Source organism: Aethalodelphis obliquidens, unplaced genomic scaffold (assembly GCF_003676395.1).
Source record: "Aethalodelphis obliquidens isolate GAN/ISIS:26980383/991018 unplaced genomic scaffold, ASM367639v1 scaffold80, whole genome shotgun sequence".
In the NCBI taxonomy this organism is placed as follows: domain Eukaryota; kingdom Metazoa; phylum Chordata; class Mammalia; order Artiodactyla; family Delphinidae; genus Aethalodelphis; species Aethalodelphis obliquidens.
In genome coordinates, this window is record NW_020838024.1 from 757569 (window position 1) to 782405 (window position 24837).

Here is a 24837-nt window from a genome sequence, read left to right on the forward strand (position 1 = left end):
CTCAGAACGGAACTCATTCATGTGCAGGGGACTCAACTGTATAGGTAAGTTGAATGAGAACTATTTTCACCTTTAACCAACCTGATAGATAGCATATATGGAACACAGCACCCCAATGGAAACATTACTGGTAAGGACTATTTGTCCAGGCCTTTGGGTTTTCATTGCCACCATAGTATATATTTTTCACTTATGAGAAAAGCACTTACCCTGGGGAAATTCTTAGGCAGAAGGAGGAAAGTTTCTCAGATATTTATAGACAAAATATTTTAAAACATAGGTAGCTATATTTATGCTTGGTTCTTATTTTAATGAACACTAAGATTGTTGCCCACAAAGAAATTTCCAGTATCACTTTAGAAATAAAATATTCTTCCTGGGACTTCCCTGGTGGCGCAGTGGTTAAGAATCCTCCTGCCAATGCAGGGGACACGGGTTCAAGCCCTGGTCCGAGAAGATCCCACACGCCGCGGAGCAACTAAGCCGGTGTGCCACAACTACTGAGCCTGCGCTCTAGAGCCCGCAAGCCACAACTACTGAGCCCACGTGCCACAACTACTGAAGCCCATGCACCTGGAGCCCGTGCTCCGCAACAAGAGAAGCCACCACAATGAGAAGCCCGTGCACCAAAGAGTAGCCCCCGCTCGCCACACCTAGAGAAAGCCCGCGTGCAGCAACGAAGACCCAACAGCAGGCAAAAAATATATACATATATATTCTTCCTACTTCGAATGCATGTTTTTTCTGTTTTAGAAAAGCAGGAAGAAAAAGTTTTAAAAACATTGCAAAATATGTTACAGCTTGCAGGCTTACTTAGAATTTGCCTCTTCAAATCTTTTCTATACTGATTAAAAACTTTAAATCTACTGTAAATAAGGAAGTTGATGAATAGTCCCCAGGCCAACTTCGGGAGACATTATGAAGATTACTCTCATCCTGCCTGAGCCAGAGACCAAGTCTCCTCTCTGATACAATCACTGAGAGCACCCTTTCAAGGTGCTCACCCTGTGGGCATCCCCCATTTTACAGGAGGCAGAAGCTGGAAGAAGAACAAAAATTTGCTTTGTCCTAAGCCCATGACCTAAGACAGCATCACAAACACATGGAATGTCCACCCAAACTATGAACAAAACTAGCGAGTAAGCAGTCAGTACCCCACACCCTGGTCTAGTGTAATTTTTCAGGTTAATCTCTTATTAGCCAGTTACATATTTCCTTAAAAGTTTTCTGAGACTATTTCCCAACAACGCCTTTGACACCATCATCCTCACTGAAAAAGGGCAACTGATGAATAAGCACCTACCAAGACAGAGGACTGGAACCTAATCCTCCAGTGACAGAACTCAGACAAGAACTTCACATTCAGGTGGGTGAAATCTGAGGAGAACGTCTGGCAATACACTGATTTCTACAATTTCCTAGCCTTGGCCTGTCAAAGGCCTGCCTCTGGGATAGGAAAAGACACTTTTGGCTCACCCAGAGACCTGTCACAGGTGTTTGTGTACACAGTAGGCATCTGGGCAAAAAGAATTCAATGTTAAACATTAAACAGCCCTCTCTGGGAAAAATAGATAACTGTAGGCCCCCAAAGCTTTTCACACTGACTGCAGTTTCTGATTTAGAGGAAATCAGGAAAGCTTTTAGGAAAGCTCTCTTTAAACACATATCCTCAGGCTCTCAACTGAAATGGGATAGACTCTGAGATGTTTACAAACGAATGTGGGGATTTATTTTGCAGCCAAACATTAAATGCTGCGAGAGCTTCCCTTCTGGAGTAACAGCCAACAGCAGCCTAAGATGAGGCTTCCCGTTTCCCCAGCCAGCAGAGCTCCAGGTGGGCGGAGTCCAGCATTCCATCTCTGAAGGTCGGTCACAGACATGAAGGGGACATGGGGATTTGTAGAAAGAGCACCGGGCTGGAAGTCGAGAGAGTTCAGTTCTAATTTTAATTTTGTCCCTAACCAGTCATTTTACCTTGGCAAAGCAACTTAAGCAATTGAGTCCCAATTTCTTTCTTTGTAAAGGGGCAAGAGTGGTAGGGAGGGAAGGAAATAAACAGCTATTGAATGTCTACTATGTATAAACACTTTATGAAGGCTATGAACAATAACCCTGCCATGAGGGTCACATGAACTTGATGTTACAGATGAGGAAATGGAGGTCCTGAGATTAAATAACTTGACCGAGGTTACATATTCTGGAAGAGATAGCAGGAGCAGAATTCCTAGTATAGGGGCTGGAGCCAGGAGCTGGCTTTCCTTATGCTAGCATGTTCCATTTGGAACACCAAGATATCCAAGAGTTCTCAATATGAAGACATCTACAATGTCTCCAGGACACTGTAGAGGTATATTTGTTAAGATAAACAGATATAACAAATATTTAACAGTTTGTTAAAATGGTATATACTTTTAAAATATTTATATGTAAGAATTTGGGGTCTGAGCCCCTCAAATGTTAGAGGTTTGAATGTTAAGATGTATTTTTGTTGGAGAAGAATTAAAATTGTTAAATGTAGGTACATAACACCCATATATACCTTATGTACATAACACCCATATATACCTTAAATGTAGGTACATAACACCCATATATACCTCCTTTTCCTTAGCTTGGTTTTCGACATGGACATGTCAAAAGAGCTTTGTAGAAAGCTGTTTCTCATATGTGATTTCACTTGGTCCTCTTAATGAGGACACGCTATAAGGCTGCAAGAAGTTATCACCCATATTTTGCATTGTAAGGACACTGTAGTCAGTGCCTCTGGGACCTGTGTCACCTCCCCTTCTCCCAGTTCTGATTTCAGCTGCGGCTGTCATGTGGAGAGTTTCATGTGAGCTCAACTTGCCTCGCAAGACCAGCATCGAACCTCAAGCACATGCCGTGCTCACAACACTCATCCTTCTTCCCTGGACCTGCCTCCTTAATCCAAGGGCCAGCAGAGCCTAGAAGGGTGGGAAGCTGTACCTCGGGGGGAAACTTTCAATCAACAAAAAGAGGACAGAAGCCAGCGAGTAAATGGCTCTTGCCTTTTTTTTTTTTTTTAAACATCTTTATCGGGGTATAATTGCTTTACAATGGTGTGTTAGTTTCTGCTTTATAACAAAGTGAATCAGTTATACATATACGTATGTCCCCATATCTCTTCCCTCTTGCGTCTCCCTCCCTCCCACCCTCCCTATCCCACACCTCTAGGTGGTCACAAAGCACCGAACTGATCTCCCTGTGCTATGCGGCTGCTTCCCACTAGCTATCTACCTTACGTTTGTTAGTGTGTATATGTCCGTGCCTCTCTCTCGCCCTGTCACAGCTCACCCTTCCCCCTCCCCATATCTTCAAGTCCGTTCTCCAGTAGGTCTGTGTCTTTATTCCTGTCTTACCCCTTGGTTCTTCATGACATTTTTCCCCCTAAATTCCATGTATATGTGTTAGCATACGGTATTTGTCTTTTTCTTTCTGACTTACTTCACTCTGTATGACAGACTCTAGGTCTATCCACCTCATTACAAAGAGCTCAATTTCGTTTCTTTTTATGGCTGAGTAATATTCCATTGTATATATGTACCACATCTTCTTTATCCATTCATCCGATGATGGGCACTTAGGTTGTTTCCATCTCCGGGCTATTGTAAATAGAGCTGCAGTGAACATTTTGGTACATGACTCTTTTTGAATTTTGGTTTTCTCAGGGTATATGCCCAGTAGTGGGGTTGCTGGGTCATATGGTAGTTCTATTTGTAGTTTTTTAAGGAACCTCCATACTGTTCTCCATAGTGGCTGAACCAATTCACATTCCCACCAGCAGTGCAAGAGGGTTCCCTTTTCTCCACACCCTCTCCAGCATTTATTGTTTCTAGATTTTTTGATGATGGCCATTCTGACTGGTGTGAGATGATATCTCACTGTAGTTTTGATTTGCAAACAAGACCAAAAGATAACACTCAGAATGGGAGAAAATATTTGCAAATGAAGCAACTGACAAAGGATTAATCTCCAAAATTTACAAGCAGCTCATGCAGCTCAATAACAAAAAAACAAACAACCCAATCCAAAAATGGGCAGAAGACCTAAATAGACATTTCTCCAAAGAAGATATACAGACTGCCAACAAACACGTGAAAGAATGCTCAACATCATTAATCATTAGAGAAATTGCTCTTGCCTTTTTGATAGGCAAATTAGAGAGGAATTCTGTGTGCTCCAGAGAGACCTCCATAGAATTAAGCCCCTACAGAGGCCCCCATTGCCTGCAGAAGTGACTTCTGTAACACACAGTCATATGTCCTCCATCCCTCACCCAACCTTTTCATTCCTGCTTCCAAATAAAATAAACTACTTGCACCCAAGTCCTTGTAAAACGCTCTCCTTTTGGGGACCCTAAACTATGTGAGGCACTGAGACTACAGAGGTGAAGTGACTTGCACAGGGCCCCCTGCTGGCAGTAGAGGAAGCAGCAAGCACTCCCTTCCAGTTCTGGCTCTAAATCCATCTCATTTTCTACTTTCAGTTGTACACACAGGTTAAGAAACTGCAATTTCCACCTTTTGCCAATATGCCAGACTGAAGTTTAAGAAAGAAATACATGTTTTACCACAAAATTAATGATTCACTTTGTTATAAAACAGAAACTAACACACTACTATAAAGCAATTATACTCCAATAAAGATGTTAAAAAATAAAATAGTAGGGCTTCCCTGGTGGTGCAGTGGTTGAGAGTCCGCCTGCCGATGCAGGGGACACGGGTTCGTGCCCCGGTCTGGGAAGATCCCACATGCCGTGGAGCAGCTGGGCCCGTGAGCCATGGCCGCTGAGCCTGCGTGTCCGGAGCCTGTGCTCCGCAATGGGAGAGGCCACAACAGTGAGAGGTCCGCGTACCGAAAAATAAATAAATACATAAATAAAATAATAATAAAATAAAATAGTAAATGATAACCGTCATCTTTGCTGAGGGTCACACAGATGAACTGCTGGACTACTATGAAAAACGTTGCCCAGTTTTCAAAATTTTAAAGTATTACATTTTGCTTTGCTGATGTTAGACAAGTAAATTAGACATGTTAAGTTTCACTCCAAGTTTTACAGATGAGAAAGCTGAAGTTTTAGGACTTTCCACTGTTGCAGTTTAACTACTTTTGGAACCAGGCTTAGAATCTTTTCTACTCCAGACACATCCCAGGCTTTGCCTACCAAATCTGTTCAACAAAGGATTGTAGATTATCGTCACTGAAGGGCATTGGTCTGGAGCTTGGCTGGGGGCATCTTTTATTTATTTATTTTTTAATTTTCCCAGCACCTGTTCCTCCCTTTTCCATTAGTTGCACAACTTCGCTTTGAGGAACCAACCCTCTTGAACTCTCAGTCTGTGTACTTCAGGCCTGAATGACCCACCAGTCTTTAGTTCCAGAGCTCAGAATATGACGCGTATCTGCCCAGTCAGTGCACTCTTCTCCTTGGCCGCAGTGATTGGCTCAGCGAATGAAGAGGGACCAGAGCCTGGCCAGCTAGAATGAATACTGAGACTCTACTGTGTCCCCTGAGAAAGAGCCACTCCTTTCCAGTGGGGAGCTGAGCTAGTAGACAGCAAGCCTTCAGTGCCTGGTGGCCATCTTGCCACCATACTGGAAAAGCCTGAAACTAAAGCCAATAAAGGGGGGAGCAGAGCACAGAGATGGATGGAGACAGACTGCGGATGTGATACAGAACTAGTCTTCCCCAAATTTAGAGTTGTCACAGGACTTGACACTCATAGGGGCCAATACATTACGGTCTCATCTTCTTTCAAGATTCTGCCACTTGCAATTCAATAAGTCCTGCCTGAAACGAGCTCTGTACTCAAGCATTAAAGAGACTCCGTGCAGTACTTCTCTGAAGAAACAAATATCTGTTTTCTACTCCCAAAAAATAGGCTAGGAAGTCAAGAAACAGAAGCAGACCTCATGAAATCATGGCAGAATCCTTTAGCTTCAGAGAGCCTAGGAATGAGGTGCTGAGCAAGGCTTTATGAATCCATGAAGCAACCGGCCTCAGACAAACCCAATCACCTTTAATGTAGAGAACAACGTCGTTTCATCAGCTAGGTGCTTCGATTCAAAAGTCAACTGCAACTAGAGTTCAGAGGAAGAGCCCTAGCTGGGGAATAACTTATGCTCATTGGTTGGGTGGGTGTTTTTTTTGGTTTTGTTCTTGCTTAAAATTACATAGCAGCATTGAGAATCCAGGTTTTTCCAGTTCTTAGAAGAACTTCTAATCACTCTTCTACCACTGATAAGCTGACTACGAGAGCTGGAGAGGTAGACAAGAGAAAAAAACTGAAACCAAAACAAGAAACTGCCCACGGCGATATGGATGCAAAGGCAACAATGCATTGCACGTGTTTTTAAAGGTTTTTTTTTCCTCTCCCTCGAGAAAAGTCACCATCAAATATATACTTCAGACATAATGTTTCTAAGCCAGGGAGGCAAGTTTTGAGCTTGAAATGCAGGCAGGCTGGCAGTGGGTCCCTCTGGAGTTTTCAGAGCCTAGGACAGTGTGACTGTGGCGGGGAAGTGGGGAAGAGGTCAGGTGGGTACAGACAGGTTAACCAGATGACCCACCATCAAAGAGGGCTGGGGACAGGTGCTGGCCCAAGTCAGGGTATAAATATAGGCCTCTTTGTCGTCTCTTAAATTCACAGGCAGTGGAGTCTTCTATCGTGTTTGGAATGACTGAGGTCAGTACGTTTGGCTTCTGAATGTGACCCACTAACTTACCTGATGAATTCCACAGAATAGTACTGAATAGGGGAGCTTCCTTCACTCTCTCCAGGTTTCCAAGATAGGGCCACCTCGGAATCAGAAACCACAGTGACGTGCAGCTGCTGAGGTGCTCCTGGAAGCAGGCAGGAATCTAGGCAGGACAGCGAACAACTAGAGTTGGCTGTGGTCTTCACTGCTGGAGAGGTTTCATGTATAAAAAAACATGTGTGCTTTCTACAGCCTAAACACCTCTGTTCAGAACTGCCTCACCCTCCAAACCAAACAAACACACACACACACACACACTAAATCACAACTGGATTCATGGAAGGTTTGTCAATGAGAGCTGGTCTTCCCTTCTCCTCAAGCGCCCCAGGCTGGAAATCCAACTACATCGTGTCCAGACTATGGACCCCAGGACACACAATGATGTGTACCCTTTAGAACCTCTGTTAGCATGTCGGAATTGATGTTTACCTACAAGGAAAATTAAATGCTTAGCGTTACCGTCACTTACTTTCAATTCTTTTGTGTATCCCTTCCTGCCCCCTATCATCAGAATACACATCAATGGTAGGACAGTTGGAAAAAGCCTCATGGGTAAAGATGTAGAATGATCCTATCACCCCAAGGTAACTGCTGTTACTATTTTCATATCTAGACTTTCACATTTCCCAGCCTTTCTTTATTGCTTCGGCCAGAAGTATTTCTTCTGCCTTCTCTTCCTAGCAAAACCCTATGCAGGTTTCAAACACTGGGCCAAAGATATGGTTCTTTCTGAAAGGCTCCCTGAGCCTTGGGGTGGAGAACGCGCTCCTTCTGAGTGCTTCCAGAGCCAGCTGGGCAGACCTCGGATGCACTGGATCTACCTGCCTACCATGTGCCTCTCCCTCCACAAGGAGCTCCTATGAGCAACGATGTCTTCAAGCCACTTTTGTCCCCCAGTGTCCAGCGCAGACCACCTCAATGAGCCTTTGTTGGGTTCCGCTGGCCGCTAAGATCTCTTCTCGCACTCCCCTTCCTCGCCTTCTTAACTCCCACTTACTTAATTCCCACTTAGCAGTCATGTCCTCAGGGAGTCCTTATCGAACCCCCTGTATCGGATCTTACAACGGAAGATCTTACAGCGCCATGGGAAGTACTTCTCACTATCCGCGGCCACACGTTAATTAGATAATGTCCCGACCCACGCCACTCAGTTCTGAGAGGGCAGGGGCTGTGCCTGTTTTTGTTCACCACTGAATTCCCAGAGCCTAGCATAGCACAGTGCCTGGTACACAGTAGGTCCTCACTGATATACTGAATGAAGGAATGAAGGAATAGCACCCATCACTTTCTTCTTATTAATGAATTGAACGCATTTTACCTTGGAGCAAAGTGGTAATGTGCCGAGGAGAGCTAAGCCGCCCTTTGCCAGTCTGGCTGTAAGCTGCCACGCTTACTCGGTATTCAGTGCCTGGTTTCAAATCTCCGATCACTTCCTCCTGTCAATGACCAAACAGGAAATGTGTCAATGATCAGAAGTTCTTTTGAGGCAAACCAGACAATCTCATGAGGGTTGCATCTTGAGGCCCCTGTGAAATTTGCTTGGGAGATTGTTTTGTTTTCTCTAGGATTGGCCAAGTTTTTTAATTTGCAAAGAGGAAAACACCATGACATATTTCCCAAGACTAATGAATTATCCTTTATTGGAATCAATGCACTGTCATAGGACTGGGACTCATCCACCCTATCACATGTCGCTCATAACATCTGAGTTCTTCAGTGAGAGGACTAGGCTGCTGGAATTCAGGTAACAATCTTTTCCAGGGTTAGAATCCCCCAGTTCTTTCTTTCCACTTGCATATCACAGATGCTCAGGGACTAGCCACGACAGCAAATTGAGGTTCTTGATTTATATCCACAAAGTAGGGACTCAGACTTTGGTTCTCAAATTTTAAACTGCCTCAGAATCACCAGGAGGGCTTCTTAAAACAAATTGCTAAGCCTGGCCCGCAAAGTTTCAGATTCAGTAAATCTGGGAAGGGGTCTGAAAATTTGCATTCCTAAAAAGTTCCCAAGTGAGGCTGCTGGTGATTTCATCAACGCCCACATGGAGAACCACTAGGACTGACGATGGAAGTGTGTGTGAACTTCACCTGCACAAACGGCCTAGACCAAAAAGTCCCAGCTGAAGATGACTTGCCCCATCTTGAGACTACAGTACCAAATAGTAAGTGGGAGCCTGGTGCCCCTGGTCCCAGTACACTGTAGTGGAAAGGATACTGACTTTGGAATCAATCAGTCCTGGGCTTGAATTCTAACTCTGCCACTTATTGCTAGCTATGGCCTTGATATTAAATTCCCTGAGCCTTAGTTTCTTCCTCTGTAAAATGGGGATGATGTATAACTATCTTGCATGGTTACAACATTTGGGATAATGTATGTAAAGTAGCTGACACCAAGGATGTCCTCAGGAAACAGGATTGTAATGATTATTGTCTTAGGCATGTGAAACGCTTCTTTTTCTCCACTTACGTAGGTTCCACCTTCTCCGAGGCCAAAATCTTCCCCTTGACAGCTGACCACACAGAACTGATATTACCCTACCAAGTGTTGTGCCACTGAAGTAGCACTTACACATATTAAAAAGTATTACTATTTCTCCCATGGAATCGCAAGCCACTTGAAAGCATGTATCCTGTCTTATATTTCTTCACAACATCCTCTGCAAATGATTAAACATTCATTGTTGCTAAGGAGAACTAATCAACTGATCGACAAAACTTTTAAAAAGATTCAACAAATAGTTATTGAATACTTACTACAGTAGTTCTTAACCCTGAAAACACGGTAGAATCACTCGAAGATCTAAAAAAAATACCAGTGCTAGATTCCACTCCAGACCACTTAAATCAGAACCTCTGGGGGGCAGAGCCTGGGTGTCAGTTTGTTTTAAGTTCCCCAGGTGATGCTAATATGGGCAGCCAGGTTTGTGAACCACTGGTCTAGGGCTTGGTTCACCTCCTGGCCTCTGAACTCCATCTGTCTACCCTCCTCTCTTTCTCCTGTATCTCCAACGTCTCCTTTATCTACCTGATGCTTCCCTAAGTATTTACTGTGCTCAGGTCTCTCTTATCTTAGACAATCAATTATTCCCCACCGTGCATGTGCCCCTGTCTCCTCTCCAGAGATGCAACCTTCTTAAAGAAGTTGTCTCTACCTTCTCACCTCCTATTCACTCCTCAGCTTGCTCCCGTCTGGCCTCTCCTCACTGCGAACAACTGAGATGTTCCTACCAAAGTCACCACAACTCTGCAGTCCACCCAGTGGGAATGTCTCCATCTTTACCTGACTATTTGCAGCTTTCAATACTGTTGCCCACCCTTGCTTCTGAAATCCCTTGGTTTCCTTGGAAACTGTGACTTCTCCTCCATGTCTCCTTCTACTTCTCTTGTTGCTCCTTCCAAGTATCCTCCACCCACTTCCCATTCTCTGCTGGCCCCTTAGGTGTTGGTCTTTCCCAGAAGCTCACCCCTCACCATCTCCTCTCACTCTGTAGCCTTGCTTAGGTAAGCTCATCTACCACTCCCTTAGCTTCTAGCACCTTTGAATGACATCTCCCACCATCTCCAGCTCTAACCTGCCTCTTGATCTCCAGACATGGGTTTGTGACTGCCTCTTGAACTTCTCTACCCAGGAACTACCATGCAACTCAAGCTCAACATAACCAAAGCTCAACTAACCATCCCTACTCTGACTACCAAAAACAAAATGAAAAAGTGCTTCACCCTTTGTGTTCTCTCTCTCATTACCTAAACCAGAAATTCTCAACACTCCCCTCTCTATGTTCACCACCCCTCCTCCCTAACCACCATTCAATCAGTTACCAATACTCTTTCGTATCACTTGAATCTGTTTATGTCATTTTATCCTCACAGCCATTTAAGTCCAAGTCCTCATAATGATGACAATGGCTCTGACTCTCTTGGCCACCAATACTTTCTGCACATCCAATCCGTACTCCACACTGCTAAGTTATTTTCCTGAACCCAAATCTGATCATGTCACTTCCACTTACAATAGCATCTTTGCATCCCCCTGTTTATCCTTCCAGCATCATCTCATGCCACCTCCCTTCCTTACATTCTACATTCCAGTCATACTTAAGGACTTGGCAGGGCTCACATTTATGCCATTCAATTCCTTGCCTCTGGGCCTTTGAACTGGCTGCTCCCTCTCCATGGAATGTCCTTCTCCCTGCTCCTGCCTGGCTCACCCCTGCTCATCCTTCATGACTCAGTTCAGCTAAGACATTACCTCATTTCTCTGACCCCCTAGCCCCCAGTCTGTTAGGCGTCCCTCCTCTATGCTTCCCTGGCGTCCTTGGTGTACCTCAATCATAGCAACACTCGCCTTATACTGTAATTGTCTGTTTACTGGTCATCTTCTCCCCACCTGCTTGAGGGCAGGAAGCAAGTTCTTATTCCTCTGGCATCCCAAAGCTTAGCATTATCCGACATGTAGCAAATGCTCAAACAGTGCTTTTTGATGAATGAATAAATGAACTACTGAGTGAATGAAAAAAATCAAACCAAGATGTAGGATATAAACAGATGACCTCATCGAGAACCAACTTCTCCTACTGACCCCTCCAACTTGATTAACAGCATCTGTATCTCTGCCCCAGACCCCGGTTAGTAACCCCAGAGACAAGACTGACTGCCTCTTACCCACCTCCCTCCAGCCACCTCCACATGCCTTTCAGACCTGTTCCCTTCTTCTGCTTCCCTTGAATCCTTACTTGGGCCATTTCTACAGCCTCCAAGAGAGTGTCTGTCTCCAATCTTCCCTTCCTTCTCTCTCCGCCTGACTGCATCCTACATATAACTGCACAAGGGGTCTTTGCTGAACATATGGTCCCGCTTTCACAGCTCCCTGTCCCCCATCCTCACCCCTGCTCTAATACTCTGCAACTGTGCATCCTAGTTCCACCATCTGTCTCCTGGTTTCATTTCAAGTTGGGTGGTTAGGAGGCTGGGGGCCCCAGGTGTATACAAGACTCCTGTTTCCCTCCTCTCCCAACTGCCACTCCCAGGTTTTTCCCAGGGAAGTGGAAGCACACTTTCAAACCAACCCAGTGCTCTCACAGCCTTTGCTGTAGAATCCCTTCCTCCTGTGACGTCATTACACTGTATGAAGTACAGGGGTAGTGGTGTGGTTTCATAGATTACTGTAGATATTAGATATGCGCCAATACCAAATACAGCTACCATCAGTTACCACTTATTGAGTGTTTTCTCTGTTCCAGGAACATATGTAGCCTGAGCCTTCCATCAGGCCTATGAGGTAGGTGTCACTCTTATTTTCACTTCCAGAGGAGAAAACTGAATCTCTGAAAAGTGAATGATTTGCTCAAGGCTCTATATTTATTAAGCGGCAAAGTGGGGATTTGAATCCTGCTTTGTTTGAGTCCAGGGACCAAGTTCTAATTGGATAATACATGAATGAAAAATATTAAATAATATTTAAATAAAAAATTCTTATCATAAACACTGAAGACCAGATAATTATTGTATCTATAAACATGGAAATTTATGTATCTGCAATTTAAAAGTGATCACTGAAAACCAAGGGAAACTACACTTGTAGAAGTTCTTAATGTGGATTAAAAAACAACTAATCTTTTTGTTTGAAGATCAGTGCTACCTTTAGCCCAGGTATATTCTGAGAGGTGGAGGGTCACCCTCCCAGAAGCTAACTATTTCCAGTCTTTTCTGGTGTCTTTTCCTGAGCTGACAGGCTGCTAGATTAGCATAAGAGAGCAAGGGTCAAGGGGACTGAGTAGTTGGGGTCATAAAAAGAGGGGTTGGATTCAATGATTTAACTGTCACTTCTTCCTCCAATATCTCTCCTTCCAAATGGAATCTCTCAGAATAGTGTGACTTGTGATAACCCTTGAATTTTTTAGTAAAATGCTGCACAATTCCACAAGTCTTTCTATTTCTGTCCTTAAATGTCTTATGGCCACTACTTCAGCCTTCATCAAACTAGATAAGATGTTAAAAATACCCTTTTCAAAGTAGAAAAAGTGTTTTTTTTTCCCTTGTGGAAGTTTGAAAATGAGTCAAAATATTTCTCTCTCTTGGACCTATTTCTGCACAAGATGGTGAGAAACAAAGTCAGAGAAATTGCTTTCTTGGGGTAGAAGCCAGAGTGAATTCCACAGTCTCCTCTGGCCCCTTCCATACTTTTGGGGGGGGGCAGGGAGCAAAGTTGGGTGCATTGCTGCAAAATAACCCTACTTTGTGTCCCTTTCTGAAATACAAAACCCCTTCCAAAGGTTGCCTCCTTTGTCTTTTAACACCACCAGTGGCTGTCACGTGATCAGAAAATTTATATTTGTAGAAAATAAAAGCAAGGCGAGTTGGTTAGTTCACTGAGCCCAGGAAGAAAGTTCCAACAACTTTACAACCAAGTGAGCTACTCCCCAGGACACTTGCCTCCCTCACAGACTACCAGAAGCAACCAACTTTTATCTTATGATCATATAATCATAAGATAATCATAACTTATACTCCATTTTGGAATTTATAAAATCCTTGTGTACCAGTGCCACTTTAATTCTCACAACAGCTCTGAGATGTCAGTCTTATCCTCCTCATTTTATAGATGATGAAACTGGACCCAGAGAGTTTATATAACTACACTCCAGGCGGGGCAAGAATGGGTCTGGTTTCACTGATAAAATGCATGACTTAATATGCTTCCAATTGCCTGACTCAAGACGGAGTACATCTAATCCTCAGGCTAGCACCTTGTTTTTCAGATGTCCAACTGCCTTTTCCGTGTCTACTGCACCAGATCTACTCCCTCCATTCACAGTCTGTGATAGGAATGACTCTCTGCCCCTAGTATCCATTCTCTCCTTTCTTGTAATAGAACCCCTGTACATTTCAGTTGGACCATGGCCACTCAAAGACTACATTCCCAGCCTCCCTTGCATCTAGATGTGACCATGTGACTAAATTCTGTCCAATAGGATGTGAGCAAAAACGCTGAGGGCAATTTCTGAATTATCCCTTCGATAGTAAATGATATGTTCCCTTTCCCCTTTTCCTCATCTTTTGGCTGGAATGTGGATGAGGCAGTAAGCTATTTTGGGTGATGGAGAGGCAGGCCAGAGGGGTTGGCAAAGCAATAAGATGGAAGAATCCTGGCACAAGGAAGCCACCAGAAGAGCCCTCAACTGGTTATATCCAGACCATTACATGACAGAACAAGAATGCACATCTTGTTAGGATCACTGTTATTTGGGGTTTGGGGACTGCTAAACTTTCATTCTAATTCATGCTAGACCCAATGTTCAAAAACAACCTGGACAGCTATGTAAGAGGAGCCCCTGAAAAGAATGGACTATTCTTAACTGAATCCCTGTTCACTTTGCCATGATGAAACCGTGCTGAATGGCTCTGAACTTAAATCTCTGACCTTGAATCAAACCTCACCTTTACCTGCTTCCGTGCTGTACTTTTCTCCTACTGCTGGAAACCCAGGTGGTTTGTTTCCAGAAATGAAGCTGTATGTTGTCTTGTTCACTAGTCTGGACAAGTAGCCCCTACACCGGGAGGGCATCCAGTGAGCGCAGCTAAGGGGAGGCATGAACTGGGACAGCACTGGACTAGGAGCCAGGAGACCCAGACTCTAGAGCCAAAGAGCTGTGTGGTTTTGGGGATGCCACTTAACTTCTCTGGGCCAAAGTTTCAACATGGAAATTCTACAATTCTTCTAAAATAACCTTCACTGGCAGCTAGTAACCTTGGGTTCAACTTCACAGTTGACTCTATAAGTTCAGTCTGTGTCTCGGCTGCCTTAGTAGAAGTTGGGGATATTTAGCATCATTAGATGGAAGGCACAGGGAAATAGAAAAGGGTTATCTTCCAAACAGCCTTCTTCCAAAGGTCCAGAGGAAGGCTGTGCAGGCCAGAGTGGAGGGATTTCCATTCCCTGAGTGGTCACAGAAACATAGAGTATTTTCCAGGGTTTTGCAAGAGGGGCAGCATTGGGGCTGGACAAATCTTCCTCGTATGGCTCTACCCTGCATATTGCAGGAGAGTCAGAATCCCTGAAGCTTGTTCACTAGAATGCCCACACCTACTTCCATATGCCCACAGGGAACAAAGAATCCCCCAGTTGGCAACCATTACTAATTGGCCTCTTCATTTTATAGTCAAAGAGAGGTTCAAGGGGGTTCAGTGACCTTGCCCACAGTTACCCTTGCTCTAGTGACAGAGCTGGGACTAGATGCAAGTCTCATGATTCCTGTCTGCTTTATCCCTTAACCCTGGATAAGACCCAAATAGAATCACTATTGTGGGTCAGCCAGACCAGTGGACTCCATAGCAGGGCGGTGGTGCATCCCCCTGAGAGAGCAAGACAAGCTCCTGAGATGTTGGAAGAAAACATAAGAACTTTCTACTTCTATTTTATCTCCTCCTTTAAAATGCGGTGGGATTTTATAATGTACACAATATATAGAGAGAGTAGCAGATGTATAATTTACAAATACATACATATACGTATATTGGTATATGTTCAAATATTTTTTAACTGACGGTATGCATGATCAAAAAGTGTTGAAGACCACCAGTTTAAGCATCTATTTCTAACTCTAAAAACATCACCAAATTGTCCTGATTTGTTTTACTGTTTATTTTTCCGGGATGAAACCTGCTGGTTGTTCTTCTAAGAAAAGGTTAAGTGTCAAATGCTAATCAAATCAGAAGCCTTTATATAGGCAGACTATCAAAGAGTGCATCAGGATTCCACATAATCCACCAGGTTATTTTGGTCATTTCTTCAGCTGAATAGAACCAATCCTCCGTTCGGCATTCTTCCAGAAAGTCAATCAACCACGTTTAGGTGACCGGTTTTGTCTCATTGAGAAGGTCTAGGATTGTTAGAGGCAGTGAGAAAAGAAGAAGGAAAAGCGGGTGAAGGAGCTCCCCTCACACTGGGGCTCGCTAGTTGAAATATTTTCTCTCCTTTTCAACCTTTTTCACCTCGTCCTGGAACAGAACTTAAATTACTTCAACCTTTAAAAACGTTGCTCTTTACAAATAGCTCAATTTCATTTCTTTTTATGGCTGAGTAATATTCCATTGTATATATGTGCCACATCTTCTTTATCCATTCATCCGATGATGGGCACTTAGGCTGTTTCCATCTCCGGGCTATTGTAAATAGAGCTGCAATTTGGTACATTTTGGTACATGACTCTTTTTGAATATGTATAACTGATTCACTTGGTTATAAAGCAGAAACTAACACACCATTGTAAAGCAATTATACCCCAATAAAGATGTTTAAAGAAAAAAAGAAAAACACCTAGCAAGAAAGAAAATGTATGATGAGAAAAAAGAAATCTGGATTTCACACAAAAACAAAATTCCTTTCGAAAGTAAAACAAACAAACAAAACGTTGCTCTTAACCTTACTCTACCATGTGAGATAAGAAGTTTCTTTCTAAATGATTAAAAATTCACCCGGTATGCTCCGCGACTGCTGCTTCCACTAGAACCAAGCACTCTCCGTGGGCCTTAATCAGCGAGGGAGATGCAGAAAAATCAACATTTTGATGAAAAGAGACCCCCTGAATCCAGGGTTGGGGCAAGGGTTTAACTTTTCGAAAGCATACTTACAAAAATCATCTGATGATCCAATCGTCCCTGGAGAGGAGAAAAAACAAAACAATATGAAAAGGAAAGGAAAGGTTGCAGGAACTAAAATGAACTCGCAGAGTAGCTGCCCTTCCACCACGTACAGCCAAGGGCAGCAAACACACACCTTGGCAATGTGATTTCTCTTGAACACTCACTCAGTTCTTATTCTGTGCCGCATGTGGTGCTGAGGGTTCTACGACCATGACCTTGTTTAATGCCCACAACATTAAAAGCTGCTGTTCTTGGGCAGCTTTTGGTCTTATTGGGAAAACCACATTTACACTGATAAAACAATTAGAGAGCAACATGAGACCAGATGTCATTTACATGCAACTTACTAGACAGATTGAGGTCTGTAGGATGCTACAGGATGATGTGATGGAGTACAGAGGTTCCCAAACTTTCTCTGTTCATGGCACCATTAGTATCGCAGTATTATTTTACAGCACCTCTAATCTAGAAAAAATCCCTAACGGTTCCAGTTATTCAATAGTTATACCCAAAAGATTTGGTAGTAGTAATTTACACAGATGTTTCTGTTTCCCGTGCAAAGTTCAAATATTCCACAAGGCCCCTGTGAGTTTGCTGCAGAGCCCTGAAGCTGGGAACCACAGATACGCTATACGTGCTATAGCTCCTTTTCCAGTTCCTGTTTTGTCGATGAGGAAACTGAGACCCAGTAAGGTTACCCAGCTGGTTTGTCGTCATACAGGAATCTGAATGCGAGTCATCTAAATCCAGAGCCCCCTCTGCTGTACCAGACCGCTCCCCTCCCCCTTCCTGACTTGCTGCCTTTATGTCTAGTCATCATTTCCTCTCTCCATGCTCTGTATTCTGCACCTCCCCTGCCCCTCTGCCCAAACACACAAGCCCACGAGCATGTACACACACATATGTGTTCATTCCCTCGCTTCAAACCATTCCTTTCGACTTGAATGACCCTCTCTCTCCTCTGCCTTTCCAGAAACTGCCCCTGCTTCAATTCTCAGCCCCCACTTTTACCTCTTGACCACTTGTTCCTATACTAAGCTCTCCGTCTTCAAAACCTCAGTCTGTCTAGTAAGTTGCATGTAAATGACATCCGGTCTCATGTTGCTCTCTAATTGTTTTATCAATGTAAATGTGGTTTTCTCAATGAGACCAAAAGCTGCCCAAGAACAGCGACAGTGTGTTATCTCGTGCTGGGTGGAGAGTAGCAACCGTGCAAGTTTGTTGAAATCGGCAAGGTAATCAAATGCTGTAATTTGCTAGCATATTCTAACACCTCGGTGTAGTTAATGGAGAGAATATGTTGAACATAAAGGCAACGGTCATCAGGAATAACAACTAACATCTACATGGCTTCTTACTTTTTACTAAAGGCTTTTACATGCACAATTTTATTTGCCACTCACAACAGTATAATTATTACACCCCCTTCATGGGAGAAAGTTGAGGTTTAGACAGTTTAAGTAGCTTTGGCCAAAGTTACCCAACCTGCAAGTGGAGGAAGGAGGGCTGGAAGCCCAGGGTGCCTGTCTCCCTTCCTGGACTCTGCTTTCTGTTTGCACTGCAGTGGCCTTCCCAGAAATGCCAGAGTGTCGGGCCCGGATTCATGTAACGGGGCAGGATCTTGATTTCAGAGGCACCGTGCGCGGTCCAGGACCCCTGTCACCAGCACCGTGCCCTCTCTGCACAGGCTGTGCGTGAGCCACACTCACTGCAGGACAGGAGGCTGGGCAGCCGGGAACGCCGCTAGGGATGACGTCAGCCCCACGGTGGGGTCCAGGGGCTCGTTGAAAGTTCCAGTGCCATCAAGGGGAGATGGTACCTCAACCAGTGGTGGCCTAGGTGCAGCCAACCCGATCTCCCCGCCTCAGGATAGACTAAACCACGGAGGCTGGGGCTGAGCGCTCCTGAGGCAAATGAGGGGTACTCAAGCAGAAGTCTGAGAATAAAAGCACCATGCAAAATACAAATAAGCCCAACACGTGCATCTCTTCTTTGAGTCATGAGAGCTTTGGTAAAAATAGCCAGAGCGGGACCCAGAATTCAGTCTGCCCTAGGCTTACAGTCAACCGTTACTTGCTAACGTACGGTTTGAAGAACGTTACTTCACCTCTCTGAGTCTCAGCATCCTTGGCAGGAAAATGAGGTCACAGTATAGTCGTGAAGATGAAATGGAAGAACAAATGTAAAAGCATGAGGGAGAGTGCCTGGCAGGTAACAGACTCTCAGGAAGTGACAGCTACTCATCACGGATGACAAATAAGCTTCTAGATGCTGCGCCCCGCAGGCATTTACTAAATAGGAGTTACAAACACCACCTCTTCCTCCACCACCATTGTAGCTATGGTATTCTGGGCACTGATGCTAACTCCTTGTAGAGCAATTAGAAAGGCTCTAGCCTGTAGAATAATTGTAGTAGAACGGGGAAGGAGGCAGCTAGTGAAAGAAAGAAAAGAAAACAGAATATGCCTAAGGCAGAGAAATTCACCCCAAGAGACCTTGACAGGAAACAGAAAAGAAATAGATGAAGAGCCAGCAACTGGTTAGTGGAAGGACAGGATGCCGGCTGGGGAAGGAAAATAAACAGCTTGCACCGTTTGAATATACATTTCCAATTACACCTTCTGCATTGTGTCTCCAGGGAGTTGAGAAGATACAAATGTGTCATATTTATTTATAAAGCTTTATTAGGATTTCAAAAAAAATCAGAATTGAATTTTATGGAGAAAAGAAGGGGAGAAAACAGCTGTAAGATAGCTGTTTTCTCGCAGGATAAATGGGGTGGGCTGAGTCCAGCATGGAAGCTGCCTTTCTGGAAGCTTTCCTCATATGACTGCCTTTCTGGAGATACACATGCATGTGATGGGTTTATGGCCACGAAAGACGTTCTAAATTCCAAAGGACTATACAAACATTAGTTTTCATTATTGTTGCTATTATTATTATTATTATAACTTCATCAGCACATATACACACCAAATTAGAAATCCTTCCAAATATCAATGAAATGCCAACCAGGGATGTGCTTTTAGGAGGCTTCCAGGATGGAGCTACTCACCGTGGTCGGGGTATCCAGGCCGAGTGGCACACCGTGGGACCGCTCCTGCAGGGATTTATCTACGCCGACCTCAGAGTAAAAGACCTGGAAAAGATGCAGACATCCGGGTGAGAGCGGGGCCAGCACTTCTCCACCAGACCAAGGGCCTGTGGTTCGAACCGTACTCACAACCACAGCGGGTCCTGAGGCGCGCTGCCTCACCTCTCACACTAGTTCCTTGTCAGCAAACATCAGATATACCTGGCCAGGGTTGCAAATTCCTAAGCCTGCAGAGACCCAGAGGAAGACACGGAGTAAAGTGGAATGGAGAGGGCTGGACCCGGCGCCTAGTATTTTCCCCGAAACCATGATTCTCTCAGGTAATCTTTCATTTTCCCACTTTTGATTCTGAGTCTAGAAATCCATTTCTCTACTTTAAGATGACAACAGGACAAGGGTCATGATACATGGCTTCTCTCCCTTGGTGAAGGGGAGACAGGAGGGAATGGTGGGTCTGGGGTCTCATGGGGGGTTTACATCCCGGTGGGCAGCTCAGCTCCAGCAGGCTTGGCGCCCCATAGGAAGGTGAGCCTGGGGTGGCCAGCTCTCTGAATAGGCCCAGAGATTTCAGCCTTTCAAGTAATTATCTGAAATCTCCTAACTTCTTTTTTTTTTTTTTTTGGAATTTTTGAATTTTGTTTTATTTATTTTTGTATACAGCAGGTTCTTATTAGTTATCCATTTTATACATATTAGTGGATATACATCAATCCCAATCCTAACTTCTAAAAGTTGACTCATTTTTAAAAACACTGTTCAAAGAAAACATTTTGGTAAACTGAAAAAGGGTCAGTTTGTAAACTCTCGGAGGTAGGAATGCATTCTGTTCCCTTCTCCACTTTGCCTGTCCACCCGGTCACTTTCATTCAGTTTTTACATTATTTTGTCCTATTGACAAAATAGGACAGTGACTCTCTATTATTTCCCATGTTTCTGCTTTAGTCTCCAAATTTAACTGTGGGCAGAGATCAGGAAGCATGTCTTCTACTGAGTTTATATTTTCCCATCCCAGAACAGGGCAAGGACTCCGTAGAGCCAACTGACTTTCAGGGCACTTACAAATGCCCTTAAAGGGAAACATCTCTGGTTTCACGGAGGGAGAATGAAGCCCCACACGGGAAGGCTGGTATCAGGAGGCCGTATACAGGAGATGGGGAGGAGGAACAGTTACCCCAGCACACCCACTACAGAAATCCCCGTGCCCAGGTACTCACAGTATACCCCACGATGGGGCTCCCAGGGTGCCTTGGCATCTTCCACCGGATGCTGAAAGCTGTACAGTTCAGCGCCTCCAGCATGATATCAAGAGGCGGCCCCACCTTGCCTGCCCCAAAACAAAAGAGATGGTGTTACACATCCCACCTTGAGTACACTTGACACGAGATATAAGAGTGTGTGCTGACAGATGGAGAGCATACTTAAAGATGATTTCACAGGCCAGAAATGCAGACATCTCTCCAGGAGGCCACACCTGTGGCAGCTGACCTCACCAGACCTCTACTGACCCCTCCCAAACCTGCAATGGGAGGGAAATCAGCCCAGCTATCGCCCACAGTCCCTTCTGTAACTGCTAATACCTCAAGGACCAGCAAAGGGAGATTCAGGGCAGCATAGACCAAGGTGCTTGGAATGTATTAAAGCAAGATAGTGAATTTTTTTTGGTTTACTCAGTAACATATATGTTTTATAGATATGTTATATAGATTCTGTTTATATAGCTCGTATATTCTTATTGCTGAATATTTCAAAAATGCGGTTTAGTATAAAATGGGGTTAGGAAATTTCAAATGTTTTACTGTATTCTTACCTTAAATAATTTTATGGTTATAAACAACAAACTTTATGTTTATAAAAACAACATACGCAGATTTCAAAATTTAGAAAACAAAAACAAAAAATTCCATCACTCAAAAATGAGTCCTGCCAACATTTTTATATAGTATACCTCCCTTTTGGTTACATGGAATTTTTTGAAATATATATATATATATATATATACACACACACAAACATATGTTTATATAATGTATATATAATTTTAATTGTTTATTGTGTTCACTACATATAATATTCATATTATATATATTCAATATATATTCATAAATATTCTTATTTGACTTAGTATAGTGTATATATATAAATATTAATATATATATAAACTGATAGTATGTATTTACTAATCAAAATAATTATTCTTATTTTTAATGGCTGTTAGCTCTTCCATATAATGCCTGGGCCATAATTTATAGTGTATCTCATTCCACTATTGTTAGACACAATTTATTTCTGACATTTTGCTATTTTAAATAATGCTCCATGAGGGCCGCAACTAGGTATGTCCTGTTCAGATCACAGAGACTAATAAATGGAAGAGCTCAATAAACGTTCCTTCAGTGAACGAGTGTTCTTCAGTTTGATTTTCCACTTATTAATATGTCCTGATGATCTTTCTTTTTAGTGACTGTGTATAATTCTCCAGCATATCAGTTGGGATACTCTGTTTGCAATTCACAGGGATCTAATGTGTCTATTTACTGGGCTACTGCTGGGGCCTTCCACCACCAATATTTTCAATAACAAAATCGAAGGCCTTTCTGGTGGACCAAGTAACAGAGGTTCAGTGTCATCAATCGGCAATAACGGCCATAGACACCTACCACTGCCACCAGTGCTGTGACTCAGGGATTTGATCTTCAACTGTTCTCTGGCTCTGCCTTGGTTCAAGATTTAAAGTCCCATCTGACTGGCCAAACTTATGTCATGTGACAAACATGTCATGTGACCAAAGGATCAGAGAGGAAAGATCAGTTTTTTCTGGTTTCCAAACTGGAAACGGACAGGATGAACGGAGTCCCGGAAACAGTTCTTCCACCAAGCCTATCCACTGTACAGGAGTTTCCCAAAGGAGGACAGGATCATAGGAAAAGAGTAGTGGGCAGTGGGATGGCCAAATACTCTGCTATGCAGAGCATGCACAGACATTAACTGTTACTCCAGTCATTGACATTTAGGTTGTTTCCAAAATTTCACTGTTAAAAATAAGGCTGAGAAGAACATCTGTGTGTGTGCCTTTTCATGCACAAAAGTCCGAGCATTTCTAGGATGGATATCTATTAAAAATTATGAGTATATGCATCTTAATTTTTAATAGCTACTGACTTTTTGCTCTCCAAAAAGGATTTAATAAATGAATCTTGAAGTACATTCAATTTTTTCATTTGGGTAAATTCTCAACGCAGAATTTTTGTGTCTAAGACAGAATTTCTCAACCTCCACTCTACTGACATTTCGGGCTATATATTTTTTCGTGCAGGCTGTCCTGTGCATTGTAGGATGATGTTGAGTCGCATCCCTGGTCTCTGCCCACTAGATGCTAGTAGCACCCACCAACTGTAGTTGTGGAAACCAACAACATCTCCAGACATTGTCAAATGCCCCATGGCAGGCAAAACTGACTCCGGCTGAAAACTGTTGATCCAGAGAATGAATGTTTTAAAGATTTTTATAAATATAACCAAACTTACATCTAGAAAATTAACCAATTTAGAAGCTTATGGAGGTGTATGAGAATGCCCAGTATAAGGAAAACATCTTCCCCAGATCTGAGTATTACTTTAAAATCGTTGCTACTTTGATAAGAAAGAAAGAGGAATATTTTAATATCTTCTTTGGCTATTTTTCTTCCTCCCTTCATGTGTTTTGTACATTTTTCAATTGGGTTATTTTTTTTTTCCCCACTGATTTAAAAGGGCTCTTAATATGTTCAAAGATCTGAGTCATTTACCTATACTTTTTCCTGTGTAGTTTTACATTTGGGTCCAGCTGTATAATTATTTATTACTGGGCAGTTTTATTGCTGAGTGGGGGTCTATGCTATCAAAATCTCAAAGGAAGCTGGGAATGGGGGAAAAGATAGTGGAAATGATTTACAGAACCCTCACAGACCACAGAATAACCAATAAGCACAAACTCATCCTAGGTCCTAGGAGTAACACTACTCTCTTCATTTTGGGAAAAATTACAACTTATCAAGTTGGGCTACTTGGGTCAGTTAGTGGGAAACCAGTCCTTGTATCCCTTGTGGATCTGTTCAGTACAGAAAACTCTCTAGGTATTTTAAGCAGAAACATGGTTACAAAATTGGTGGAAAGACTAGGGGACTGGAATTCAGGAGTCTCCATTAGCTCTATTTTATAAATATGTAAATAAATAGGTGAGAAAGAGAGAGAGATAATAGGTAGATAGATGATAACTAGCTAATTCGCTATTGCAGTGATTCAAAACCAAGAAACCCCAGCCTTCACACTTGATCCTGCCATTCTTACCATTACAATTGCCTCCAGACACACACGAAAGTGGTGGTGAACCTTGGAATGATGAGTTGTCATGTTTGGATGGCCTTGCTTGGCAGGAGAGACAGCAGCCGGAAAGTGGCCTTCCTCCCATTCCTGCCTTCTGTAAGTCCTAAGAGTGCATCTAATTGGTGGGACCTAATTTACCTCCAGAATACTGACTGCAAGGCAGTCTGGGAAATGTTTTTATTTCTCCAGCCTTTGCATTACAGTAATGACACCTAAAAGGAGGGTAAGATGATGTTGAACAAGCCAATCCACAGTATCCACGACATGCTGGTACCATGAAAAGCCTGAATTCTAATACACTATCCCCTTTATGTTCATATTCTCTAAGAAAGTATTCTAATCAAGCCCTGCGGGAACACAGCTAGATATGACTTCTATTTTTATCGGCATATTCTTTCATTTATTCAATCGTTCACACACCTAACATATTTATCGAGCTCCTATATGTATCAGGCACTGGCTTAGTCGGTGAGGCTACCTTAATAATGAAGAGACACAGGGGACCACCAACAAGTTAGCAGGACATTACAATTGGGTGTGAGGAACATAAAGGGAAGGATGGAGCACTTTGGTGGCACACAGCAAGGACACACCTGACTCCACCTGGCGGACTAATAAGAATGCGACAAAGTGGGGATGGAGAAGTGTCTCAAGCAGAGGGAGCAGTATACACTCTTCCTCAAAGACTCGGGGGAGCACCACATAACAGAGCGCCACGGTTGAGTAGATGTGGGTGGGGTGATGAATGAGAGTCGTGAAAGCTCCAAGGATTCTGCCTTGGGCAGCGCAGGGGAGGGGTGCGTGTCATCCACTCATCTAGGATCACAAAGGCAGCTGTGACTGCTGCTGGTGTAGGAGGTGTGGTCGTCGGCAGCTGGTGAGTGAGAGGTAGCCAGGTCAGACATTTGGGCCAAACACCAAAACTATCTCAGATGAATCAGATGGTTAAAGATGG

At 43.4% G+C, this 24837-nt stretch overlaps 1 protein-coding gene across 1 annotated transcript in view; it reads right to left on the bottom strand.

Moving 5' to 3' along the window:
* Positions 1-24837, bottom strand: part of EGFLAM (EGF like, fibronectin type III and laminin G domains) — a 171033-nt gene that overhangs the window by 99972 nt on the left and 46224 nt on the right. The window contains exons 2-6 of the mRNA XM_027092654.1: positions 20736-20845; positions 19483-19566; positions 16416-16442; positions 8102-8219; positions 6751-6886 (exon numbers count right to left, since the gene is read on the bottom strand). Coding sequence (XP_026948455.1) covers positions 6751-6886; positions 8102-8219; positions 16416-16442; positions 19483-19566; positions 20736-20845 — 475 coding nt within the window. The remainder of the gene's footprint in view (positions 1-6750; positions 6887-8101; positions 8220-16415; positions 16443-19482; positions 19567-20735; positions 20846-24837) is intronic.